Raw genomic sequence first — 20,940 nt, 5'->3', positions numbered from 1 at the left:
GAAAGACAAAGACAAATATGGGATGATCCCACTCATAAGCAGAAGTTAAGAAAGAAGAACAGAAAGAGAAGCTTAAAGCAGACTCTGACTGAGTTTGGAGTATGGCACCAAAGTAAAAATCTCTGAGTGGAGGGTGAGGGTGGATAGAGGGATAGAAAGAAAAAATGGCTTTCAGGAGCAGATTCAAACTTTTTCAGGAGTGGATTCAAACTTCTCACACTAAGCTAAAGAAATAACCCTGGTGGCAGAAGAAAGGAGGACAAGAAGAACTGTTATCCAGTTACCTACATCCTCCTAATTTCTCTCTATAATAGGAAGTAAAATAGAATTTTAAAAAATATTTATTCCCTTTTGTTGCCCTTGTTGTTTGATAATTGTAGTTATTATTGCTGTCATTATTGTTGGATAGGACAGGGAGATATGGAGAGAGGGGAGAAGACAGAGAAGGGGAAAGACAGACACCTGCAGACCTGCTTCACTGTCTGTGAAGCGACTCCCCTGCTGGTGGGGAGCCAGGGACCCAAACCGGGATTCTTACGCAGGTTCTTGTGTTTTGCTCCACATGTGCTTAACCTGCTGCACTACCACCCAACCTCCAGTAAAATATAATTTATAAATACAAAAAGATGCTATGGGGAGGAGGGAACCATTGTGGAAAGTCTGTGACAACGACAGGGTCTTATGTCCCTTAAGAGGGGGAGGGAGTTAATTCCACTTGGGAATCTGGATAAACAGGATCAAGCAGAGCAAATTTGGTTCTGGGAGATCCACCAGTGAATAAATTAATTTATTTTTTCTTTCTATGCTTTCATCACTGGGACTTTATTCCTTTATGTTGTATTTTTCAGGAAGAATAAGAAAGATACCCCAACATTGATACTGCTTGTCATGTGGTGGGGCTCTGTCTTAAATGAAGACTGTACACTATAGTGCTAAGAGTTCAGACTGAGTGAGCTATTTTGCTGTTTGTGGACCATTTTATTTATGTTTTTTTCCCTTTTTCTTGTCCTTGCTGTTTATCATCATCATTGTTATTATTGTAGTTGTTATTGAGTTGGAGAGAGATATCGAGAGTAGGGGAAGACAGAGGGGGGAAAGGCAGATACCTGCAGACCTGCTTCACCACCTGTGAAACAAATGCCCTGAAGGTGGGTAGCTGAGGGCTCTAACTAGGATCCTTAGGCCAATCCTTGTGCTTTGTGCCTCGTGGGCTTAGCCCACTGTACCACCACCCAGCTCCAGGACCATGTTATAGTAGTAGTTTTTTCTTATTAATGAGGTGTAGATATGGGGTATACAGGATAATGCTCAACTCTAGTTTATGGTGGTGGTAGGGATTGAATTTAGGACCGTAGAGCCTCAGCATAAAAGTCTTCTGCAAGCAAAGGATGCATGCAGAAGGGGGGGGGGGGGAAGGAACCGCAGTGCCTTCATAAATGCAAGGCTGCCGAGAGCCAAGCAGTCATGAACTTACTTGGGGTGCCTTCGTACGTCTGCGGCTTGTGTGGAGCCTGTGGGGTAGGTCCCACATTGGTGTGTTAGATGTCGCGCTAGCGTGGGAGTGCTTCTACCCGGGCACATACTCTCTGGGTTGGAGACAACTCAACTGGAGCCAGCCTGGGCGGCTACTCACTCAGCAATGCGAGAGAGATGACTCATGAACTCATGGCACCACAGTGCAATGACTTTATTGATCAGAGAGTGAACGCTTTTAAATGGTACACCCGGAAGGGGCAAGTAAGAAATGGAAATGGCTAGGTAGGGGGTGGAGAAAGGCTAAATCAGGCTGGAAAGGTAGGAACTTCCTTAGTAACTGTTGCTAGGGTTTTAATTTTAACTGGTAGGATTAATGATACCCTGCAGGCAGGGAGGGTAGAAAGAAGATAGATCAAAGGAATGGAATGGGTGAGGGTCTCTCAGGCAAAACAATGATTATGTAGATATGCTATAGTATCAGGAATGCAGGGTCACACAGGGGGAGCTGGCTTAATGCTTTGTGAGGCCTCTCACAATTTCACTGACCTCTCCCCCTTTTTATCTAATGGCCATAGTATCATGAATGCTGGGTGCTTTGTGAGGCAGGGAGTCTGATAAGATGAGGCACACCTTTGGAGTTACTTCTGTCCCTCCTTGCTTAACCTCTCGGTAGAGAGACTGACAGGACAGACGAACTCCTCAGGTCAAATATTTCCTCCTGAAATATTTTTCAATTTTATTAGTGACTTAATATTGATTTACAAAATTATAAGATACAAGGGCATCATTCCACATTGTTCCCTGAGTCCTGTGTCCCCAATCTCTCAACTGGAATCAACAGCAATTCTCACAAGGTTGCAGATATGGGTTAATTATTATTTCTAAAACTGTCTATATTTATCTTTTTATTTTTTTCCTCACGGTCCAATCTTCTTTTCCATTCCATAGAAAAAAATTTTTTTCTTTTTTTTTTCTTTATTCATGAAGAAGATAGGAAGAGAAAGAATCAGACATAACTCTGGTACATGTGCTGCCCAGGATTGAACTCAGGACCTCACACTTGAGAGTCCAATGCTTTATCCTCTATATCACCTCATGGACCACTCCTTTTTCTTTGTTTTTTCCTTCCAGGGGAATGCTTAGCTGTGGCTTATCATTGGGTCGGGGATTGAACCTGGGACCTCTGGTACCTCAGGCATGAAGGTCTTTTCCATAACCATTATGCTGTCTCCCCAGCTCTTCTCTTCCTCTCCACGCCACAACTACACCTATGACTATATCCAAATGCTCTTCCTTTTTTCCTTTTCTCTCTCTGGGTCCTGATGGAGTTGGAGTCCAGCCCTCTGGTTATCTTCCCTCTATCATGGACCTCTGGGAGAATGGACCAAAATTCTTTTGGGGGTGCAGAAGCTGGGATCAATAACTTCTCTCTCTCTCTTTAAAGGTCATGTGCTAGGATACAAAACAGTGTGGTCAAACATGTCCTGAGCAATGCAAACGACTTTTAAGTTCTCATCAAAAACAGGATGTGGGGCCAGGCAGTGGCACACTTGGTTAAGCACTCAAATTATAGTGCTTTAGGCACTAACCACTGGTATACAAAGTGCTGCTCCCACTCAGTGAAGGCACTAACCACTGGTCTACACAGTCTTCTGCCCACTCAGTGAAGGCACTAACCACTGTGCTTTAGGATCCGGGTTCAAGACACTCCTCCCCACCAGCAGGGTGAATTGTGAATCTGGGCTTCAGGTATCTCTTCCTCTCTATCTCCTCCTCCTATCCCAATTTTTTTTTATGTACTTTGCCACTCTCTGCTCTAATCCAGCTTTCTAGTCCTATTCTCAACTCTGACACCATGTTCCCAGACTATGTTTTTAGTCCACCTGCATGTTAGCAGTCTGGGTCAGGTAAAAATTACTAAAGTCATAGGCTCCTCAGAACATACCTAAAATAGACTTACTAGCTTCTTCCCACATAAAGACCCCTAATTTCATCTGCTCTATTTCTACCTTTGGATGCTGTTTATTAAACAATTTGTGCTGCTTTATACCTTACCTCCTTTCAGTCACCAAGGTGCTATGCAGATGCTACCATAACGCCATCCTGACTTCCCTGGGCAGACAAGCTCACCAATGTATCCCAATGTGTAACCTGCTGCGCTACCACCCGACCTCCGGGGCAAGAATTGTTTTTCTAATTCCAGTGATTATATATGTGCAAAAACCATTATCAATTAGAATACATTTAAGCATTGTTGACATCTGTAAGTTCTCAGTACCAAGTGGATTTTTTTCATATATTAGAATTTAAGACAAAGAATCAAAGTACTTACACATATTCCTTACATTTATAGAATATTCAGAGGTATGCATTCACTTGTATCATGGAACTGTGGTCCCTACAATTATTTAGCTATATTTACTTATATTAAGATATACTTATATATATTATCGTTATATATTAAAATGGAGAGTTAAGACAATAAAAAAACATAACTACCCATGGAGTGCAGAAGCTCACGCCTGAGAACTATTATATTTAACCACTAGCCTCTGCATCATGTCTCAGGTTGCATCCCTCTTTCTAATCTTAGTAGTTTATGCTTAAAAGACTGATTTACATTGTGAATATTTTCATGTATTTGAATTTAGTGGAACATCTAAAGCTTTATTACATTCATAGGGTTTTGCTTCACTGTGAATTCTTTCATGACTACAAAGAGGACCAGAATAATTTTTCTCCGTTGTGAGTTATTTCATGTTGACAAAGATGACAGGCTTGAATCAATGTTTTGCTGTTTACATTCACTGGGTTTCTTTCCACTGTGAGATCTTTCAAATCTCTTAAGAAAACTGGCTTAAGTGAATCTTAGACTACATGGTTACATTTATGAGGTTTCTTTCTCTCCACTGTAAGTTCTTTCATGTAACTGAAGAGACTTAGAAACTGTGAATGCTTTATCTCATTGTTTATATTCATAGGGTTTCTCTCCACTGTGAATTATTTCATGTGTTCGAAGACTATTGGAAGAACTGAATGTTTTACTACATAATTTACATTCATAGTATTTCTCTCCACTGTACTTTTTTTTTTTTTTTTTTTACTAGAGCACTGCTCAGCTCTGGCTTATGGTGGTGCAGGGGATTAAACCTGGAACTTTGGAGCCTTAGGCATGAGAGTCTGTTTGCATAACTGTAATGCTATCTACCAGCCACCCTTCCACTGTGAATACTTTCATGTTTTTCTGATAACTAATGGAATCTCTGAATGTTTTACTACATAGTTCACATTCATAGGGTTTCTCACCACTGTAAATTCCTTTGTTTCCAAAGACTACTGGACCAAGTGAATGTTTTACTACATAGTTTACATTCAAAGGGTTTCTCTCCACTATGAATTCTTTCATGTGACTGAAGATGACTGAAACAATTGAATGTTTTACTACAGTTTACATTCATAGAGTTTCTCTCCAATGTGAATTCTTTCATGTCTCCGAAGATGACAGGAAGAAATGAATGTTTTACTACAGTGTTTACATTCATAGGGTTTCTCTCCACTGTGAATTCTTTCATGTGTCCGAAGACTACTGGAATAAGTGAATGTTTTACTACATAGTTCACATTCATAGGGTTTCTCACGACTGTGAATTCTTTCATGTTTCCGAAGACTACTGGAACAAATGAATGTTTTACTACATAGTTTACATTCATAGGGTTTCTGTCCACTGTGAATTCTTTCATGGGTCCGAAGAACACTAGTAAAACTGAATGTTTTACTACAATATTTACATTCATAGGGTTTCTCTCCACTGTGAATTCTTTCATGTGTCCGAAGATGACTGGAACAACTGAATGTTTTACTACACTGTTTACACTCATAGGGTCTCTCTCCACTGTGAATTCTTTCATGTGTCCGAAGATAACTGGAACAACTGAATGTTTTAGTACATTGTTTACATTCATAGGGTTTCTCTCCACTGTGAATTCTTTCATGTCTCTGAAGACTACTGGAAAAACTGAATGTTTTACTACATTCTTTACATTCATAGGGTTTCTCTCCACTGTGAATTCTTTCATGTGTCTGAAGATGAATGGAACAACTAAATGTTTTACTACATTGTTTACATTTATAAGGTTTCTCTCCATTGTGAATTCTTTCATGTTGCTGAAGACCGCCAGAATGCCGGAATGTTTTACTACACAGTTTACATTCATAGGGTTTCTCTCCACTGTGAATTCTTTCATGTGTCCGAAGATTACTGGATTGCCTGAATCTTTTACTACATAGTTTACATTCATAGGGCTTCTCTCCACTGTGAATTCTTTCATGTGTCCGAAGACTACTGGAACAACTAAATGTTTTACAACACAGTTTACACTCATAAGGTTTATCTCCACTGTGAGTTTTATCATGTTTCCAAAGATTACTGGATCTCCTGAATGTTCTATTATATTGTTTATATTCATAAAGTTTCCATCCACTGTGAATATTTTCATGTTTTTGAAGATTAACAGGATAAGTGAATAATTTGTTGTATACTTCACATTCTTGAGATATTCTAGCATTCTGACTATCTTTGCCCTCAGAGATTTTTACTGTTGCATTACTGTAAAATAATGAGCAATTAATTAATGACATTTTAATGAATAACACTGTAATTGATTGTCAAAATGCAGGAAATTATTTTACTTAATAAGACACAAAATCAGACATTAGAAATAGATTTAACTAAAACATATACTGAGGGAGTCGTGCGGTAGCACAGTAGGTTAAGAGCAAGTATTGCAAAGCATAAGGATCCTCGTTTGACCCCACAGCTCCCCACATGCAGGGGAGTCGCTTAACAGGCGGTGAAACAGGTCTGAAGGTTTCTTTCTCGCCCCCTCTGTCTTTCCCTCCACTCTCCATTTCTCTCTGTCCTATCTAACAATGACAACATCAATAACAACAATAAAAAACAAGGAAAACAAAAGGGATAATAATTGTTTTTAAAAAACATATAGTGAAAAATCACAAATATTGAAAAATAATAAAAAGGCCTCAAGTTAAAAGTAAAATTTAAAAAATGGTAAAAAGAGCTGGGCAGTGGTGTACCTGGCTGAGTGCACATGCTACAACGAGCAAAGAACAGGGTTCAAGGCCCTGACCCTACCTGCAGGAGGAAAGCTTTGCAAGTGGTGAAGTAGGAATGCAGGAGTCTTTGTCTCTCCTCTCTTACCTCCCCATTCCTATTGATTTCTGGGTGTCTCTATCCAATACATAAATAAATAAATAAAAATAAAAACTCATAATACCTAAATACTTTCATAAAAATATATCATGCCAAATATAATGATATCATTACAGGTATTTTGCATGCATTAACTGAACTTCTATTTGTTAATAGCAAGTTTTGGCTTTCTGTTGAAAATTTTCACTGAAAATATTGATCTTTTCTAGAAGGGCTACCTCTAAGTATCATAAAAATATAGATATTTGCAAGGATCGTGGTTTGAGCCCTTGGCTCCCCACCTTCAGGGGGGTTGCTTCACAGGTGGTGAAGTAGGTCTGCATGTGTCTATCTTTCTCTCCCCCTCTGTCTTCCCCTCTTCTCTCCATTCCTCTATGTCCTATCTAACAACGACAAAATCCAAGTGTACTATTTTATAAATACTTAGCATCTTTGCCCCCATTTAAAAAATTCCATTTACTTGTTACATGTGAGAAAGACTTTCCTATAAAGTGGAGAAAACACAGATAATGTAGAGCATCATTATGGTACTCAGATGGGAACTTCAGTCATGTACATCACATATATCACATTGGAGTCACTTGTCCTACTATTCTATAACCTAGTCATGAAATATTTTTGATTTGCTTATTTAAAAAATTGTTCTATTTGTGGCAGTGACTATAAATTTCATTTTCTGAATGAACCGTATTCAAAGGGGTCCTATGCAATTGTTAAGTCAGTAGAGAGCACACAATTATGAACCCATGAGTCTACTTATACTGGGAAAACATGCAGGCACCTGATCTCAGTAAATTACAAAGACAACATTTTTGAAAACACAGTGGCTTTTTAGGTGACAAATAATGATTTATTGTAAATGTAACTCTCACCTTTGTTTACCCCCATGTAGGTTATGCTGCCCTTTTGTGGAATGTTCTTGTATCTTTTCTAAAATTACAAAATATAAAAAGTATTAGAGATTTTACAAATAGATTGAATTCTTGATCCATCATGAGACACAATCAAACCTTGCTCACTGAACAGTATCTCTGTTTCTACACTGGTGAACAAAAAGTGATTTGTCTTCTAGTTGAAAAATTAAGGCATGAAACTGAACCAATGTATTTCACCAAATACAAAAGTAAATTCAAGTGGATCAAGGACTTGTAGGTTAGACCACAAAACTATCCAATACTTAAAGGAAAATATTGGCAGAACTCTTTTCCGCATAAATTTTAAAGACATCTTCAATGAAACAAATCCAATTACAAAGAAGACTAAGGCAAATGTAAACCTATGGGACTACATCAAATTAAAAAGCTTCTGCACAGCAAAAGAAACCACTACCCAAATCAAGAGACCCCTCACAGAATGGGAGATCTTTACATACCATACATCAGACAAGAGTTTAATAACCAACATATATAAAGAGCTTGCCAAACTCAACAACAAGACAACAACCCCATCCAAAAATGGGGGGAGGACTTGGACTGAATATTCACCACAGAAGAGATCCAAAAGGCTGAGAAACACAGTCTGGACAACTCTCAGAAGGCTAGAAATGGACCTACCCTTATGACCCTGCAATTCCTCTCCTGGGGATATATCCTAAGGAACCCAACACATCTATCCAAAAAGATCTGTGTACACATATGTTCTTGGCAGCACAATTTGTAATAGCCAAAACCTGGAAGCAACCGAGGTGTCCAACAACAGATGAGTGGCTGAGCAAGTTGTGGTCTATATACACAATGGAATACTACTCAGCTGTAAAAAATGGTTCACCGTTTTCAGCCGATCTTGGATGGACCTTGAAAAATTCATGTTAAATGAAATAAGTCAGAAACAGAAGGATGAATATGGGATGATCTCACTCTCAGGCAGAAGTTGAAGAACAAGATCAGGAACGAAAACACAAGTAAAACCTGAACTGGAATTGGCGTATCACACCAAAGTAAAAGACACTGTGGTGGGTGGGTGGGGAGAATACAGGTCCATGAAGGATGACAGAGGACCTAGTGGAGGTTGTATCGTTATATGGGAAACTGGGGAATGTTATACATGTACAAACTATTGTATTTACTGTTGAATGTACAACATTAATTCCCCAATAAAGAAATTAAAAAAAAATTAAGGCAATTATATTACCTATTGAAAGAAAGTTCCTCAAGTTTTCATACATCACATCTCTGTAGAGTTTCTTCTCTGAAGGATTTAATAGTGCCCACTCCTCTTGAGTGAATATCACAGTTACATCTTCATAGGTCACTGAGCCCTAAAATATGTGCAATGTGATCATGTGAGAAAATGCAAGTGACAGCAGATTAGCCATTCAGTTTCTAATTTAGGAAGCCTGTGAATGATTGTCTCATCTGCAAACATGTCTTTGATGACTTGAAAATCAAATACCTCTTAATCATGCTCTAGAAGTTGGTACATTGATTAGAAAACTGGACTCTCTTTCACGAGACCCTGAGTACAGAAAGATAACCCTATTCTCACTTTTCCCCCTCTATAGTTTTGTAATTAGTAAATAATTAAAAACTGTGTGGGAATATAATTCATAGGGTGCTTACATTGCCATATAATGGACCTAGATTCAATATCCTAGTTCTCACATGCACAGAGGTGAGGTGTTGGTATGCTTCTAATTCTGCTTCTAAAACCCCTTCTGTTTCACAACCCCCCAACACTGTATTCTATTTACATAACCAGTTACCTAGGAATTACCCTGCCTGCAGGGCACTGGTTTAATCCCCACTGGTTCATTATATCTTTTTTGCTCCACCCTCTCTAATCACAATTCTGTCCTTATATATATACTTGTCAAGTAGGGTGGAAACAGGATGTGACGTAGAGAGGGTGGAACGAAAAAAGTCTGGTGGAAATCAGGGTGTACTAGGAGAGGGGGCAGAGAAAAAAAGACATTGTGAAACAGTGGGGATTAAACCAATGCCCTACAGGGCAGTGCTTAGGTAACAGTGGTTATGTAAACAGAATACAGTGTTCTTCTTCTAGCGTTTGCCCTTCTTCCGTAGCCAGTCAACAGCGTCAGGTTGAGCCTGATGTAAAGTTTCGAGACCTCCTTTGAATCTAGAGAGGTGGCAGTTGTTGACTATGTGGGTCATAGTCTGTCTGTAGCCGCAGGGGCAGTTCGGGTCATCTCTGGCTCCCCAGCGATGGAACATAGCGGCACACCGGCTATGGCCTGTTCGATAGCGATTGAGGAGGGCCCAATCATAACGTGCTAGGTCAAAGCTGGGTTGACGCTTGCAGGGGTCTGTGATGAGGTGTTTGTTCTTTACCTCAGCTGACTGCCAACTCTGTTTCCAAGAGACTGGAACAGAGAAGTTCAGTGTAGGCGTAGGGGACCAGATTGGATGACGAGACGTCAAGCGTTGGACAGGGTGGGCGAAGATAACCGAGCATATTGGCAGGTCCGGTCGAGCGTAGATGTGGGAAATGAACTTAGATGATGCCGCATCCCGACGAATATCTGGTGGGGTGATGTTGCTAAGAACTGGCAGCCATGGAACCAGGGTGGAACGGATGGGTCCAGAAATTAACCTCATGGAGGAGTATAATTTTGAATCGACCAAGTGGACATGGGGGCTACAGAACCATACTGGGGCACAGTATTCTGCAGTGGAATAGCATAATGCCAGAGATGATGATCGTAGTGTGGAAGCGCTCGCGCCCCATGAGGAGCTGGCCAGTCTTGCAATGATGTTACTCCTTACACCCACCTTTGCTGCAGTTTTTATGAGATGATCGTGAAATGACAGGGTGCGATCGAGAGTAACGCCAAGATAGACTGGCTGGGCTTCATGCCAGATTCTCATATCGTCAAGCTGCACATTAAGCTCACGTGAGGCCGAGGCATGGTGTAGATGGAAAACAGATGATACCGTTTTTGCAGTGCTAGGGATTAGTCACCATTTTTTACAGTAATCTGATATCAGAGACATGTCTTTCGTGAGTGTTTCCTCAAGGATGTCAAACTTGGATGCCTGAGTTGCACAGCAGATGTCATCGGCGTAGATGAACTTCCTTGAAGAAGTTTCTGGAAGGTCATTGATGTAAATATTAAATAGCGTAGGAGCCAGAACAGAGCCCTGGGGGAGGCCACTTGAGACAAGTCTCCATCTGCTAGACTTGTCCCCCAGATGCACCCGGAATCTTCTGTTTTGGAGAAGAAATGATATAGTGTTGGCCACCCATGGAGGCAGGCATCTTGAGATCTTGACTAGGAGACCACGGTGCCAGACCATATCATAGGCTGCTGTGAGATCAACAAAGACAGCACCCGTCTTTAAATTCTTCTGGAATCTATTTTCAATGTAAGTTGAGAGGGCCAGGACTTGTTCGCAGGTAGATCTTCCTGGGCGGAAACCAGCTTGGGCGGGTGATAGGAATTTCTCTGTAAGAGGAGAAATTCGTGACAGAAGCAGCCTCTCAAGGAGTTTGTAACACACGGAGAGGAGAGAAATTGGTCTATAGCTGGCGGCCAGTGTTGGGTCTTTCTTTGGTTTCAAAACTGCTATTATCTTCGCACGACGCCAAATTTTGGGCATAGATTCGGATTCCAAGATGTGGGACAGGAATGTAGTGAGCCACTTCTTTGCCGTGGGGCCCAAGTTAAGAATGAGTTCTGGGGTGACGTTATCATAGCCAGCAGCCGTTCCCAGTTTAACCCTCTTCAAAGCGTCTTCCAGTTCAGACAGTGTAAAGGGAGAGAGTTTTGGAGATGGACGAGATGACCGGAAGTGGGATGACCACTCATGGGGAATTTCTCTTTTCCAGACTGGGTCGATCTTAGCACGTCCAACTTGAGTTAGGTGACTGGCCACTGAGTTTGGAGATACGGGAGGATGGGAGACGGGAGGGGGTTGGCTACCGGCACCCAGTCTGTGAAGAAGCTTCCAGGCCTTCCTACTTGAGTGGGTGAAGTTCAGACTTTCCGTGAGTTGTTGCCAGCGGGCTTGGCGTGCTGCATCCAGGGAGGCAATGAGATGGTCGGCCACATCTGGGTCGCCCGACTCATCATACTGCTTTAGTAGTTGCTTGCATTCAGCATCAAGACAAGGCGTATAGTTAGCACGTCTCCCACGAGGAATAGCTTGCGAAGCTGCTTTGAAGTGTTAAGCAGGGGGATTAAAGCAATGAAACAGAAGGGGTTTTAGAAGCAGAATTAGAAGCATACCAACAGTGAGGCACTCTTCACAAGTGCTGAGCAGTTGTGGATACTGTCTTCCTTATTTATAATGTAAAGTTTATATACATAAAAAACAATTTGATAGGGAGAGTGAAGTAGAAAGTAACTGGAATTGAACCTATAGACCCTGGGGACGTAGAGCTCAAAGTCTGGTGTGTCTTCTTAGTACCTTCAGTTCCTCATTAAAAGAAAATAAACATTAATTTCATTTATCACACATAAATAATAATTTCAACTGACACACACAGAGAGATAGAGATAGCTCTACTTCAATTTCATTATTAAATTCTCTTCACCTATATAAAACACAAAATATAAATAAGAAAAAAAATGGCCACTGGGTGTAATGAAAATTTTTTTAAATATTTTATTTATGAAAAAGATAGGAGAGAGAAAGAACCAGACATCACTCTGGCACATGTGCTGCTGGGGATTGAATTCGGGGCCTTATGCTTAAGAATCCAAAGTTTTATCACTGTGCCACCTCCGGGACCATGGGTGTAATGAATTTATAATGAATCCACAGTGATTAAAAAAAACGGGATAAAAAAGAACACATGATGATTATGATAAATTTGTTGGAAATGAAACATTTCTAGCCATGCATGGCTCTTTATAAAAGTAGTGTCATTATGGAAGCATGGCAAGTATACTATTTAGAGTGATCATACCACATTATGGTTCTCTGTAGTGTCATTTTTCAAAAAAAAAAAAAAAAAAGTAAAAAACCGCCAAGAATGTTAAACAAGGGAGTCGGGCTGTAGCACAGCGGGTTAAGCGCAGGTGGCGCAAAGCACAAGGACTGGTATAAGGATCCCGGTTCGAACCCCGGCTCCCCACCTGCAGGGGAGTCGCTTCACAGGCGGTGAAGCAGGTCTGCAGGTGTCTATCTTTCTCTCCTCCTCTCTGTCTTCCCCTCCTCTCTCCATTTCTCTCTGTCCTATCCAGCAACGACAACAACAATAATAACTACAACAATTAAAAAACAACAAGGGCAACAAAAGGGAATAAATAAAATAAATAAGAATTATCAGGTGCAGGGCACTGTTGCACCTAGTTAAGTGTACATATTACCATGACCCAGGACCTAGGATTGAGAACTGCTTCCCACCTGAGAGAGGGACACTTCATGAGCAGTGATACAGGCCTGGAGGTGTATCTCTCTCTCTACCCCTGTTCCACTCTCCATTTCTTTCTGTCCTGTCAAATATAATGGAAAGAAAAAATACATTTCTTGAGCAAAAGGTCTGACACTGAGCTCAAGAAATAACCCTGGTGGCAGAGAAAACAACTGTTATCCAGTAATCTACATCCCTCTCAATTTCCCTCTATAATAGGAAGTAAAATATAATTTTTAAAAAACAAATTGTTATTATATTTATTTTCCCTTTTGTTGCCCTTGTTGTTTTTATTGTTGCTGTTGTTATCGATCTTGTCATTATTGGATAGTACAGACACAAATGGAGGTTCGAGGCTTTCTTCCCTCCTGAGTGGGGGATACTTCATAAGCAGTGAACAGGCCTGCACATGGCTCTTTCTTGACCTCTGTTCCACTCTCCATTTCTTGCTACCCTATCAAATAAAATGGAAAGAAAAAATGGCTTCCTTGAGTATTGGATTCATGCTCTGACTGAGCTCAAGAAATATCATGGTGGCAGAAAAAAATAAGAGGGCAAAAGAAAACTGTTTTGCACTACATGCACTTAACCCACAGTGCTACTGCCTGACTCCCATACATAATCTTCAAAAACTATAAATTGCTATGAAAATAAAGACATAAGGCAAACAAAAATGTTGATTACTGGTGAATTACTAATGATTTTCTAAACTAAATGACCATTTTAAAAGTGGCATATACATGCTATGCAGTCTCCATCAAAATCCCTAAGAACATGTTTAAAGCAAGAAAATGAGGCTGAAAGTAAATAGGTGAAGTCTCTGTAAAAAACGATGTTGCAGAAAATGAGTCAGTCACCGCATGCATATAAAAACCAAACACCATCACATGACACCATGGTTAAACTCAAAATACATAAGCACCTGGATGTTAGACTAGTATCCAAAAAATCTATAGAAGTCATCCTCAGTACAGTACCTAATACTTGATTTAGAAATGTCTTCAGAGACCTGAGATCAACATCAAAGATAAATAAATAAATGGACAAGTGAACCACTGACACTACAACAAACTGAAAATATTTGGTATAATGACAAGACCTATCACCAAGACAAAGAGATGCAGTAAAAAAAATAAGAAAACATATTTACATGGTATACATCAAAGGGCTAATCAGCAATATATGTTCTCACACAACTCAGTAGGGTAACATAAATAACCACAGTAAATGTGCAGAAAGAAATTTATAGTCTCTTTAAGCAAGAAGTGTTTAGTTACAGGACAATTAAAAATCGATCAGGGAGTAAGGCAGTAGCTTAGCGGTTAAGCACAGGTGGCACAAAGTGCAAGGACTGGCTGGCATAAGGATCCGGGTTTGAGCCCCCAGTTCCCCACCTGCAGGAGAGTCACTTCACAGGCAGTGAAGCCGGTCTGAAGGTGTCTGCCTTTCTCTCCCCCTCTCTGTCTTCCCCTCCTCTCTCCATTTCTCTCTGTCCTATTCAACAATGACAATATCAATAACAACAGCAACAATGGCAACAAAGGGGAATAAATATTTTTAAAAAATCATTCACGGGGGTCGGGCGGTGGCACAGTGGGTTAAGCGCATGTGGCGCAAAGCGCAGGGACCGGCGTTCGGATCCCGGTTCAAGCCCCCGGCTCCCCACCTGCAGGGGAGTCGCTTCACAGGCGGTGAAGCTTGTCTGCAGGTGTCTATCTTTCTCTCCCCTTCTCTGTCTTCCCCTCCTCTCTCGATTTCTCTCTGTCCTATCCAACAATGAATTGCATCAACAAGGGCAATAATAATAACCACAAGGAAGCTACAGCAAGGGCAACAAAAGGGGGAAAAAATGGCCTCCGGGAGCGGTGGATTCATGGTGCAGGCACCGAGCCCAGCAATAACCCTGAAGGAGGAAAAAGAAAAAAAAAAAAAATCATTCACCATCCCTGAATGTCAGATACAAGTATATGATAACAATAAATTTTATTTTTTTTAAATGAGTAATTCTGGTTTATTACCCTTTTGTTCATTTACTGATTTTTATAATACCTGAGACAAAGGTTATGGAAAGGACACATAGAAACTAAGCAGAATTGTGTTAGGTCTCGAATATCCCAGGACAGATATCTTTCTCAGTAGGAATATTGGATTAATGTAATTAATTTTAAATTAAAATATTTTCAACAGTTCTACACCGCTAATCAACATAATTATTCATCCCATATAGAATTCTGCATAGAGATAAAAAAGAAAGCTAGGGGGTCAAGTGGTGGCACACTTGGTTAAGTGTCCCCTTTTAGTGTGCAAAGACCCAGTTCAAGACCCCTGTCCCCACCTACAGGAGGAAAGCTTCATGAAATGTGAAGCAGGGCTGCAGGTTTCTATCTCTCTCCCTTCCTATTTCCCCTGCCCCATGCATTTCTCTCTGTCTCAATCCTTTATTAAATAAATAAACAAATATTTTCAAAATCTACTTTAAAAAAGAGAGAAAATGAAGACTCTGGATATAAGGAAGTATGTATTCTAATGGACCTCATTTGTGTATGATTCCACTATTCCTGGTGAAATGATTTTATTTATTTTCTCTAGATAGAAGATTAGAGAGAAAAGAGGAAAGACACCAGTGGAAGACTCATGAAGTTTCCCCTCCCTTTCATGTCTATCTGTGTTGTCAGGACTTGAAACTCAATATCTGTGTATGACAGAGTTGCATTTACATCACTAGTTATGTATCGGTATTCAAAAATTATTTTGCAGGGTCTCTCTGGGGTCCTATCAAGTAGAGAGCACAAACGCTCACCTGAGAGATCCCAGATGGGTTCAAGACCCATCTCTCCAACAGCTGTAGAGGGAAGTCTCACAATTGTATGCGCTTCACCCCTGCCCCCATTTCTTGTATCTATTTATATCTGTATCTACATATAACATGACATTCAAGAATGTTGACACAGAGTTCCAGTAACAATACTAATTGAAAAGTAAGAGTTTTACGAGTAAGTGGCTGGGCAGAGAGCATAGTGATCATGCACAATACTTCCATACTTGAGGCTTTCATTCCCCAGCATCACAATAAGCCAGAGTTGAGCAGTACTCTGGTCAGTCTCTCTTCCTCTCACTCCTTCATTAAAACAAATTTAAAGGTGCCGGGTTGTGGCGCACCTGGCTGAGCGCACATGTTACAGTGTTCAAGGACCCAGGTTCAAGTCCCTGGTCCCCATCTGCAGGGGGAAAGCTTCACGAGTGGTGAAGCTGTGCTGCAGGTGTCTGCCTGTGTCTCTTTCTCTCTATCCCACCTATGCCTCTCGATTTCCAGCTATCTCTATCCAAATAAATAAATAAAGACAACTAAAAAATTAAAAAATCAAGTTAAAAAATCATAATAAAATGAATTTAAAAAATGTAAAATAAACTAATCCTGCTTCCCCAAAGCTCTGCCCCACTAGGGAAAGATAGAGGCAGGTTGGGAGTATGGACTGACCTGTCAATGCCCATGTTCAGTGGGGAAGCAATTACAGATGCCAGACTTTCCACCTTCTGGACCCCATAAATGACACTGGGTCGACAGTCCCAGAGGGATAAAGAAAAAGAGAGCTATAAGGGTAAGAGATGGAACGTGGAGCTCTGGGGAAGTGTGTGGAGTTGTACCCCTCTTATCCTATGGTTTTGTCTTTCCATTATATAAATAATAATTAAATAATAGGGAGTCAGGTGGTAGCGCAGCGGTTAAGCGCACGTGGCACTGAGCACAAGTACCTGCTAAAGGGTTCCTACCTATAGGGGAGTCGCTTCACAGGCTGTGAAGCAGGTCTGCAGGTGTCTTTCTCTCCCCCTCTGTCTTCCTCTCCTCTCTCCATTTCTCTCTGTCCTATCTAACAATGATGACAACAACAACAACAATTAAAAACAACAAAGGCAACAAAAGGGAAAATAAATATTTAAAAAAATCAAAAGAGACTTTAAAAAAATTAAATGATGAAAAACAGAGTAAGTGGAAAGAGAAATACAAGAGAGGGGACAATAACATAAAGTTTCTGCCTGAGGCTCTCAGGTTCTAGGTTCTATTCACTGACCATAAGCCAGGGATATAAGCCAGGGATGAGCCAGGGATGAGCAGTACCCTTGCAGAAAGAGAGAGAAAAAGACAGAGGTACAGAAATATGATGGGCAAAAGAGAAACAGTAAATTAAACATGTATAAATTAAAGGACAAATTATTCAAGAGAAATAAGAAAGATTCTGATGTGGGGCAAGTCACTTACCCAAGAAACTGCCATCTCTTCCTCTTTCCCTAAATGTCTTTCAGGCCAGAAAATGGAAGGTCAATCACAGCAATAGCTTCAAACTCTGTTTAAATCTAGCAGCATAGTCGCTTCACTGGACAGTATGGGCCCCTAGATGGAAGATACTGTAGTGAATAAAAGGTACAATACCCTAGCTGTGCAATGTGAACAGAAGAGGTTATGGAAACATTTAATGTATGATCCTGCCTATTAGGACCATGACAAAGCCCACAAACTCTACTGACATCTCTATCTAACCCTTTAATTTTCTTCAGCAAAAGCATCCACAAAAATCAAATAAAACGTGAGTCGGGCAGTAGTGCAGCATGTTAAGTGCCCATGGCACAAAGCTGAGAGCAGCCTAAGGAGAGATTAAAGCACCCATAGTATATTTAGTAGTTAACAGTTATGATAAGTAATTTAGAGTTAGATTTGCATGTTGAAGTACACTAGAAAATATTTTAGGTATAAGAGAAATATGTAAGATATTCCCTAAGTTTTTATGTATGAAGAGAACTGCTAAAGCAAGTCCATGTGGCCTAACCACTGTAAATATACCTAATACTAAGTGACCACCCACAGACCTAGCTTCACCAATCAGTACCCAATTAAGGGAGGAATGGAAGAGATTAGTGAAACAATTCAGATAATGTTAAAGGAAGGAATTACAGAACCTACTCAGAGCTTTAACTATAACAGCTCAATATGGCCAGTTCAGAAGCCCAATGGTAAATGGAGGATGAGAGGAGACTATAGGAGAGTTCATAAAAGAACAGGAAAGAGGCCAGGACATTTACCTTATGTAGTAGATATATTTCTAAGAATTAGGAATGCTTCACCTAAATGGCTAGCCACCATAGACTTAACTGACATGTACTTTGCCATACCTTTAGCACCAGAATCTAGAGAGATTACAACCTTGTCATGGCAGGGAAAGCAGTGTCAGTTTACTTGAGTCCCACAAGGGTACAGAAATATTCTATCATTGCACATAATACCCTCAGATGGAGCTTAGAGACATTACACCTACCAAAAGGATGTGAAAGTTTTTCTTATGTAGATGATCTTTTAATTATAAGGACACTGAATAAGGACAAGATAAGAATAAGAATAAGGACAAGATAAGGATAAGAATGACACTGTGACACAGGCTCTGGTTGTCTCTGTTAAACAACTGAGACAACAGGGATGGACTATTAATCAGGATAAGGTCAGGCCCTGCTGAAAGTGTAAAGTTCTTCTTTCTTTCTTTCTTTCTTTCTCTCTCTCTTATTTCCCCTTTTGTTGCCCTTGTTGTTCTTTATCATTGTAGTTATTATTGCTGTTGTCATTGTTGTTGGATAGGACAGAGAGAAATGTAGAGAGGAGGGGAAGACAGAGGAGGAGAGAAAGATAGACTCCTACAGACCTGTTTCACTGCTTGTGAAGCAACTCCCCTGTAGGTGGGGAGCCCGGAGCTTGAACCCAGATACTTACATCAGTCCTTGAGCTTCATGTGTGCTTAACCCACTGCACTACCGCTCGACTACCAAAAGTGTAAAGTTCTTAGGAGTACATTGGTCAACCATGGAACCTAAAATTCCCGAGGCTGCAAAAGACATAATTAAGGCCCTACCAACAGCACTGAATAAATCTCAAGCCAATAGTAGGTACATTCATGTATTGGAGAAACCATATACCATACTTACAAATGGTGCTTAAACCTTTATATGACATAACTAAGAAAGCTGAAGATTCTGAATGGGGAAAACCACAAGAAGAGGCCTTTGGTATAGTTACGAAGTGGATTATAGAACATAAGGAGCTCACTTATATTAAGGAAGGTCAAACAGTAGTCATTGATGTACTCTATAAACCCAGCGGGGGAAACTGGAACATATTTGTTAGGGAACAGAGCAGGCTAACTCCTGTAGGATTTTATTGTAAAAAATTCCCATGGTCAGAGAATAAATTTTCCTTGTTTAAAAAATATGTATGCACAGTGTATGAAGCTTTGAGAATGTGCCACTGTATTTTGAGGAATAATCCAGTAGTACTTCTAACTACCGTGCCCATATTAGATTGGCTAAAGGCACCAGCAGAGGCATGGGCTGGCCTACTCATGGAAGGAAAGGTACTTCAATGGAAATGGTATCTCTCAGAGTTTCTTCGTGGGGTATCTCTGGTAGAAAAGGGGATGGTACCCATGGTGTCGGAGCAGGTGTTACAACAAGCTCTGGGGGACGGGTGTATTCCTCCCCCGACACCTCCCCTCCCCTCCCCGGAAACAGGTACCAATTGGACGATGGGGACTAGGGCAATACTCCCCCCCTCTCTGGCTAATGCCTGGTTCACAGATGGTTCCTCTACCACCCAAAATAATGTGGTAAGATGGAAAGCCGAGGCGTTGCGGCCATCCGATAATATGATCATGAGTGATCAAGGCACCTCCTACTCTGCACAGCATGCAGAAGTTATAGAAGCTCTTTTAGCTGCCAGACAGTCCTTAAAGGAGAGAAAGGATTTACATTTGTTCTCTGACTCATGGTGTGTAGTGAATGAGATAGCCTTATGGTCAGGAAAATGGGAACATACAGATTGGAAAATCAATGGAAAGGCTATTTGGAGTAAGGAAGCATGGAAGGAGCTACACCAGATTGGGAGACAGATCAAGATTCAGGTATACCACGTAGATGCTCATAAGAAAGATGAATCTTTACAGACTAAATATAATAATGAGGTTGATAAATTAGCAGCATTATAGGAAAAATAGACAGGGGATGGAGAGTGATAGAAAACACAGGAACAAAATTAAAGTTAAAAAGGGACTCCCAGATTAGACCCATCACACTAGAGGAAATCTTAGAAGTGCATGAGTTTTTAGGGCATCCTGAGAATCATGGAACACACAAGTGGTTTAAAGCAAGGAATGCCAAAGTCACTTGGCACACAGTAAAGGAAGCTGTCAGGTCCTGTAAGAATTGTCCAAATGAACAAAGTAGATTTTCTCATAGATACCCAGGATATACTGCAATAAAATTACATTTTAGCCATACCCTACAAATAGATTTTATAGGACCCCTAAAACAGTACAGGGACAGATATGCTTGTACAATAGTGGATGTATGAACAGGTGTAGGATTAGCAAGAAGTGGCAATAGCCCCTCCCAAAATCTGGCTACTTTTACTTTATGGAATTGGATATCAGCATATAGTATTCCAATTGTCATACAGTTAGCTCCTTGATTTCAAGGAACCCACTTTACTGGAAACATGATCTAACAGTGGGCACAGAACTTAGGTATCATATGGGAATTCCATATGGCTTACAACCCAATAGCAGCAGGTTATGTAGAGAGATGGAATGGGCTCATTAAAGCTTAATTAAAGAACAGTGAATATACAAATCTTCAAGAAGCAATAGTAAAGGCATCTTCTGAGTTAAACAACAGGTCTAGACTCTATAGGGACTCCCCTATTTGAGAGGCAGAATATGTGAACCTCCCAAACCAACAACTAATTAGACCAGATACTTGCCTCTACATGGACAGGCTGTAATCACTGGGAAAGGCTGAGATTGTGACAGAAGGTCAATGGAACACCGCTTGGATTACTAAGGACAAGGGTGACTCAAGGTTAGCCAAACTGGACCAAATAGCAT

General features: G+C 40.5%; 1 protein-coding gene across 4 annotated transcripts in view; it reads right to left on the bottom strand.

The window, feature by feature from the left end:
• Positions 1 to 1,670: 1,670 nt before the first annotated feature.
• The window catches only part of LOC107523550 (zinc finger protein 709-like), a 596,771-nt gene continuing 577,501 nt past the window's right edge, over positions 1,671 to 20,940 (bottom strand). For 2 of the 4 annotated variants that reach the window (XM_060206430.1, XM_060206431.1), the window contains exons 2-3: positions 7,579 to 7,636; positions 1,671 to 6,082 (exon numbers count right to left, since the gene is read on the bottom strand). In XM_060206430.1, coding sequence (XP_060062413.1) covers positions 4,918 to 6,082; positions 7,579 to 7,636 — 1,223 coding nt within the window. In that variant the 3' untranslated portion in view covers positions 1,671 to 4,917. Of the gene's footprint in view, positions 6,083 to 7,578; positions 7,637 to 8,836; positions 8,964 to 17,279; positions 17,412 to 20,940 lie in introns of all 4 variants that reach the window. The other 2 variants (XM_060206429.1, XM_060206428.1) reach the window with 2 other exon arrangements.

Source organism: Erinaceus europaeus, chromosome 13, assembly GCF_950295315.1.
Source record: "Erinaceus europaeus chromosome 13, mEriEur2.1, whole genome shotgun sequence".
Taxonomy (NCBI): domain Eukaryota; kingdom Metazoa; phylum Chordata; class Mammalia; order Eulipotyphla; family Erinaceidae; genus Erinaceus; species Erinaceus europaeus.
The sequence above is the reverse complement of the archived record's forward strand: the minus strand, read 5'-3'. Positions and strand labels throughout refer to the sequence as shown.